Source organism: Thunnus maccoyii, chromosome 13 (assembly GCF_910596095.1).
Source record: "Thunnus maccoyii chromosome 13, fThuMac1.1, whole genome shotgun sequence".
Lineage (NCBI taxonomy): Eukaryota > Metazoa > Chordata > Actinopteri > Scombriformes > Scombridae > Thunnus > Thunnus maccoyii.
In genome coordinates this window covers 12,446,788-12,454,267 of record NC_056545.1, presented here as the reverse complement: position 1 = coordinate 12,454,267, position 7,480 = coordinate 12,446,788, and the positions used below count along the sequence as shown (strand labels likewise).

At 39.7% G+C, this 7,480-nt stretch overlaps 1 protein-coding gene across 3 annotated transcripts in view; it reads right to left on the bottom strand.

Moving 5' to 3' along the window:
* Positions 1-1,188: 1,188 nt before the first annotated feature.
* Positions 1,189-7,480, bottom strand: part of dpysl3 (dihydropyrimidinase like 3) — a 40,063-nt gene continuing 33,771 nt past the window's right edge. For 2 of the 3 annotated variants that reach the window (XM_042430767.1, XM_042430769.1), the window contains 3 exons: positions 5,312-5,491; positions 4,111-4,282; positions 1,189-1,344 (listed from right to left, as the gene is read on the bottom strand). In XM_042430767.1, coding sequence (XP_042286701.1) covers positions 1,250-1,344; positions 4,111-4,282; positions 5,312-5,491 — 447 coding nt within the window. In that variant the 3' untranslated portion in view covers positions 1,189-1,249. The remainder of the gene's footprint in view (positions 1,345-4,110; positions 4,283-5,311; positions 5,492-7,480) is intronic. The other variant, XM_042430768.1, reaches the window with a different exon arrangement.

The following is a 7,480-nucleotide window of genomic DNA, read 5'->3' as shown; positions in this document are numbered from 1 at the left end:
AAAGCCAGAGTTGAAGTGCTATTATCTGAAAGCAGGTTTTTGTCACTTAATCATTTTATTGCATCTGTTTTTCTGTTTTTGTTTTTTTTCTGTAATCGCCCTCAATTGCAAAGCTCAATACAAGTTATGGTGAAGCTACGAGGGACAGTTGAGTTTATTCATACTTCTTGTGAACAGGTTTTTTATCTTTTTTTGCTCTGTTCTCCTTCTCAAGATGATGACAGGAATAGGCAATATGCTAGAAGCAAATGCAAAGGACGGTTTCTTACAATGTTCTCTTTTTATACAGCCATGATGAAGTGCAGGAAATAAACAGACATTAACCTTTTGGGGATAAAGAATAGTAAAACCCTTTCTAATATTTATTTTTTTCCACTCCATTGCCTTCACAAAATCGTTTCTTTAGCAAATGTGTCAATCTTCCTTTTTTAACATTAATAATCACGCAATCAATACATCATGGGGATGGTATTCATCAAGTACCTCAGAAGAGGAGGGCAAAAGGATCATGAATCACGTCACCAATGTCAATGTGGCCCATGCAGCTCCACGTCCAACAGCACTCCTGCTCTCAGATTTGATGAATACCTTTTACTTGGTCCAATAAACCCAAACAGGCTGCAACAACATCATTCACAAAGCTACATTACATCTACTGTATATACAATGCCACCTAGAGCTAATCAATGGTACTGCATGATATTACATGGCTAATGTGGGATCTAGTGTTATGTTTTGCGGACTATGGAGCGAGCAGGCTACTGAAAAGAGGGTGACATTGAAAGCCAAACAGGATGAAAGAACCATAGCATCATTCTGAGAAAAGCGGTATCCATTTTCCTTTGAGAACACAGTTTGTGTTTCTTTCTTGGTTGAATGTGAAGGTTTACATATATAGTTTCCCATTACCAGAGCACAAAGTGAACATGTTTTCACTGTATTTGTAGTGGATTCTTTACTGAGAAGAAGTGAGGCTACAACTGGTCATGTGTATTGTGATTTGGTGCTAAGTTTATCCATTCGTGTCCAAATTCCCAAGGAAAAGGGATGCTGTTCTCGTCTGAGCAACGTAGCATTGTGACAGGTAAGGCATGAGGATTCAGTGTTTTGCTCTTTTATTTTTTTTTTAACTAATCATGGTCCTCTGCATCTCCTCCTCCCTCCCTCCCTCTTTCCCTCCCGCCCCGTTCCCCCCTCCCTACACACTCTCACTCCTGCACTCTGTTGTCATTTTCTGTCCTCCTGCCATTTAACTGAGGGAAGTGATGTTGGAACGACCACCAGGGGGCACTACAATACGCCGGCCAGCAGGCCTGATGGGGATGTCATCTGGGGTGGGGGGACCTAAAGGGAGAGAGATGGAGATAAAGATAAGGATTACATAGAAAAAAACAAGATAACACAAGGCAGTACGGAGGACACGTGAGGGAAAGAAAAAGAACACCAAAATCAAAATAAAGGGCAAAGAAAAATATAAAGACATGCATTTTAAAGACTGTTGTCATGCTGGTCTGAGGAGAAATAAACACTGAGAAATGTCAAAACTGTAACAGGATGATTTGAAATTCAAGTAAACGTTAGAAACTGGAATAATTTTTCTTTGCACTACATTTCCATATAAACTATTTTGTCAAAACACCAGTCTTTGATTATATATTGACATCCCTACCTACATGCTAATTAGCTAGTGGTGCAATGCAGAACACTCACGTGTGAGCCCCAAACAAATGTTTTCAAATATTATATTACAGAAAACATATACAGTAGTAGAGTAAATGTTACATTTTACATGAACTCAGCTGAATTTCTAATGAAACAAGATTGTGGTATACTGTCACTTCCTGGAACAAAGGAGGGACATTTGCTATGGAACGTCAGCACAAAACAGATTTTGTAAAGCCTATATAAGACCTATTGGATTAAACAGATACAGATGATGAGATTTACTTTCTCTGCTCTTCTCTCTATACTTCAAATCCAAAATCTAAAGCTTCTTTTGTCAGTCCTTTAAGACTTACTCTACACAGAACAGCTTTTATGCTGTCATAGCACACAAATAATTGTTGTCATACAGTAACATTATTACTTTCCAGGCACTAGAGGTTTTGCAAGACATATTATTATTGTCTATGATATATGGTATGTGTCACTGAGATGACAGGGGAATGCAAATTTCAGCGGACCATGTGCTGTATGAGCACTAACAAAAGAGGCTACAGTTTGACATAACGCGCAGTGTTTCCAAAAGATGAGCCAGGGTTTCTGCTGCAACAAATTATCGGCAAGTATATATAGACTAAATGGAAAGTAGAATGATGTCAGACTATGATACACTGCATCTAAGCAAACAATTTTTCCCATCTCCCTCCAGACAAATAAATCAACTCTGCAGGTGGTGGACCTGGAAAAACTTAAATAGACATGAGACTGACTCACCCTGAGAGTACACACACACATATGCACACATACAAGAATACACACCATCTTAAACACACATAACCATTACAAAGCCTGGGAAACCAGGAGCAGCCAAACTCTCTTCTAAATGCATGTACTCAAATGTGGAAATTCTTTCCAGCGGAGGTCACCTTCTTTTTTCATCAATGAGGTATCACACATCAGCTATGCTTGTAAAGGCAGGTTGCTTAATACTGCCAAAGGCTAACCACCATTCTGTAGACTTTTTTTTTTTTTTTTTTTCAAAATCACATATCAACCATTAAAAATAGTACATGTAGTCACAAGGATCATGTTGAGTACAGCTGTGCTCTGTCCAGATTGAAAGGCGTTGCTCTCTTGGATTTAAGGTTACATATGGACACATTTAGTCTGTCAGGGAGGACAGAGTGACTAGCTAATAGCTATACGGTTGCTCTGTTTGATTATAAAACAGTGGAAACGCTGACTCTCTGGTTTGTGATTTCATTGTTTGGTAGCCTGAAAAAGACAATTTCTTGTGTTTGTTTTTTCTAAATCAAAGTTAATCCATTGCTGACATTACAAATAGGCACAATCAGACTGTCACTCAGCAGCTCTGCATAATAGAACAGATGTCTAATGTGAAGACATCGTGTTATAATCTCTCACATTAGATAGGCTTTTTTTTTAACAGACCATGTCCAGATGCCTGGACTGAAATCTTGTACACTGTATGTTTCAGGCCTTGAGCCAACACTCATCCAGCATGACTTACAATAAGTGTAACTGTGGAGAAAACTTCATTCCCTACTGTAGCTTAATGTTACAGGGAGGTTGTAGTTGTAGCGCAATGTCCTAAAAAGCCCTCCAAAATATTTTATTTGAGAGGTGTGGAATACTGTAAGAGAGCTTATCATTCAGCAGGAGAGAGGGATTCAAGATGCATTTTTTACAGATGAATCACAATGTGAGAATGACCCATCTGAGTTCGTTAGAAAAAGTATGATAAAATTTATGAGCAAGAATGCAGGATAATATAAACCATCATTTGCTTAGTGCAACATGCATAATAGAGAAACAGACTTAAATACTAAGCTCCAAACTTGAATGCTAAAATATAGTTTACATCAGAGATGAGTGTGGGGCAAAAGTACAGTTCATGAGGTTTCATTTTGAGGTAATGCTGACGTCATGTCAAACCACACTGAGGCAAAAACAACAAACAGCCATCTCTAACTGTGTAGATACATTTAACTTGATGCTGTCTGCATTGTGGCTCAAACTCAAAGGAGCTATGCGGCTAAGTTAGCAACATGCATAAACAGCCCAAATTGTCATATAAACACTGTATAGACCCATGATGCACTGCAGACAAATGCATACCATACGGTGCACATCATAAAGTATGAAACAGGATAATGAGAGATTATTAGGTTTTTTTTCTACAGGCTTATGATGTCTGAATGCATCATTCATGGAGAGCAACTACATGCCAAGATCACATGACTGTTGTACTTCACAGCATGAAGTTGAGTTGAGATAAAACAGGGGCATGATGGGAGATAGACAGATGCACATGCTCCTTTGATGTATCTACATACTGTACAGTGTAAATCAATGTAGACCAAAAACAGACGAAAGGAAGGACAGGGTGATAGAGGGGTTGATGTTGTATTAAGAAAATGAGCTCACCACATGGTGCAGGGTTACCTGCTAGACTAAATCCAGACTGGTGCAGGTTTCTGACGGGCTGTTTGGTGGGAGAGGTGCGTGCCGAGGCCGAGGGGGTACCGCCACGGGACATTGAGAATTCAGACACAGGTCCGTCATACATTCCCCTGGGTACTGCCCTCAGGACCGCCAGCTACAGGATGGACAAGAGGTAGAAGAGGAGAAGATGGGTAAGAACAAAGAGAGACATTATAGTGATTAAGCTTTATATGGTTGTGTAACTCCTTGTGCCCGAATTATTTATGCATTTTTCCTGCTGAGAACCAATTTCAGATTTACACATCCACACGCACACACTCATATGAAGGCACCACATACAAGTTGAAACTCTACGTTGTCAGTGAAAAAGCCATTGTCTATCTGTCTGTCAGTGGCGTGACTCAGTGGAATCTTCAAATCTCTGTCAAGAGTTAAAAAGAGACATCTGTGAATGAAGAAAGCATAATAGTGACTGCTACCAAGATAAACAGTGCACTGTTACTACAGCTCCATTTTCTCATCATCAGCCAGCTGCGAATAAGGAAATTGTTGAACAATGAGATTTTTGGCACATAAGAAAGGCGGCAAGAGAGCAGAAAGCAGGGTCTGCTTTCAGTTTAAGCCATTGTAAATGGTTAAATGGGATGTTTTTATACATTTTCAATTAACTCTTAATGCTTTGGAGGAGATAGGAAAGTGCTTTTGCATTCATTTTTTTTGACAGTAAACCTAGCTCTGTGTGTGGATGCCACCAGTAAGTACTCTCAAAAGGATTTTTAAGAGTGCAATTAACATGAATATCTGAGTGCAATATAAAATGTTTTATCCAGTCATCTATAAATTTTAATTCTTTAAGGTTTGATGCTAGCTTTTCAATTAATACAACAGCCTTACATCTTTGGTACTAAGAGATAATTCGCAATCCAACAGTGTGGTGGATCCTGTGATGGCTTTTTGCATTAAATGTCTGTTTGTCATTTTATCTTCATCTGCTCAGCAGCTCATTTTGATTTCAAACTAAATATTGTATTTAAAAATAGTAATGGTAGCTTTGTACTGTACAATCAGAGCTCATTTTTCCAATAGGATACTACATACTGTTTGAGGATTCGATAGCTGCCTCACCAAAATGATATCTGCTTAGTGTAAGTAGCACGCTGGACAGTGGTAAACCTTCATTTACCTGCTTCCTGGCTTTAACACGCTTGTAGGCAAAGTCAGGGAAAGGTGAGCAGGGAATGAAGCGGCCCACGCCGGGGGTGACGTGCAGGTTCCCATCTTCCAGGACAATCTTCCCCTGGCAAATCACCACTAGTGGGGCTCCGCGCAGCTCCATGCCCTCAAAGACATTGTACTCAGCAGCCTAAAGCACAAATATTAAATTACAACAGATACAGCCAAAGTAACATAATTGTAAATACACAATCATGGTGCTCAATAAATGCCACACTGACGCAAACCTTTGAACAAATAATTCCACTAAAAGTAAGAATTGGCAGAGGGGTGTTTTCAATTTGTCATGTGGTTTTATGATAAAAGTTCTTTCTGATCATGGTTTTGAAAATTAAATAAAATTTGATTAGAGAAAGAACAAAAACAACTGAGAAAAACTTCCCAAATCTTCCAGATTAAATAAGGGATGGATGAAATGAAGAAGACAACAACAGAGGGAGTTGTGGGAGGATGGGTGTAGAGACTAGAAGTGGAAACATAAACTCTCTTCCTCATTTTACTCTATTTTAATCCCTCACTCTATCTTTCTCACATTCTTTATCATTCATCACCTTGTTTCTTCTGTTCAGCATGTACAAACAGCTGCCATCATCCAGCTGGTGTCTGATAGTTCTACTCGCTCTCTGTCTCGATCTCTCGCTCTCTTCACATTGCTCACTTTCCAGTTGTTCATTTATCTCTCTTTCTACCTCTCTTTTCTCAACCTATGCCTTTCTCTCCCTAACCCGTTCTTGCTTGATTTACTAAATCCCTTGCATTTTTTTTTCCAACCTTGTTCACTATTCATCCTCTTCCAATTTCCCTTCAGCCAACTTTCTTTTCTCGACATGTTTGTGATCTGTGATGGTCCCCTCCCCTCATTCCATTGTTGCTTACTTCCTTTGCACACGGCCCTGTTTTCTGCTGCCGTCCAAATTCAGGCCAGAACAGGACATAACTAAGACTTACTGCATGCCAACATGATGTCATGCCTAAGCTGTGTGTGTCTCAGAGTATGTTGCTGCTCAGTTTTGTCTATGTGTCAGAATATCCTTACATTCATCTATGTATGTTTATGTTGACAGCAACAAGCAATCCAGACCAGATGTGGGCTTACTGATAACAAACTAGGGCACAGCACAGTGTAAGTCATATTTATCTACAGAGGAAGGCTTTCCCCTGCTCAGTGTGCTGGTAAACAGGACCGCTCCTGTTTGGCCTGGCATCAGACTATCCATTAAGGTAGATTTATTGAAGCTGGGAGCTGCCGTGCTCTGGTCTTCTGCTCTCTTCTGTTATTTTATCTGGAAGGACGACCAGCAGGAAATGAAAGGGTGACATCATTATGTAAGAACCCATGGATCCTCAGTGGATGTACTCCACATTTGGAGAAGGCATATTATTAGTCCAGTTCTCTCTTTCCGTTCTTCCATCTGGAGACAGAGCAGCGTTCTTTCTCTTCTACTAAACAAAAGCCATAACTTGATCGTCGGTGAGCAAGGCAAATTAAAATGCACAAGCTTCACCAACCTACATAAATTGTTAGCTAGCAGTAAGTTGATGAATACACCGTGCATGTTCACGATGGAAGCAGTGACATGCTCTAGCAGCTGCAATCCCAAGTTTAATGTATTCTTCCTCACTGGTGTATTTCTGTAAAAGCATGAAATGCAGTAGGCTGGTAAAGCCTTCATTTCCTGTGCAGACACTTCCTCTGCTGCCGAGTGGCCTGTTTGGGCTCCTCTAATGTCAGTGTAGTGGTAAGGACATAAGGACACATACTGCACACAGTGTGCACAAGAAGTGTGTGTGTGTGTGTGTGTGTGTGTGTGTGTGTGTGTGTGTGTGTGTGTGTGCTCATGTACGTCTATCTTTGTGAAGCTCTAGTCTTAGGCCTTGAGAGTGCGGATATTTATAGAAAATGAGGACATTTTTGGCTGGCTTAATGAGAGTCTCACATTATAAAGATTCAAATGTTAGCTGTAGTTGGACTGTACAGTTTCATTTGTTTCAATATTTATTTTTTTAATTTTGAATACATGACAAAAAAAATTCTCTTGATTTCACAATGTACTGTCATCATGAGTCATTGAATCACTGACAGTTACTGACAATTTTACACATATTTTATATGAAACAA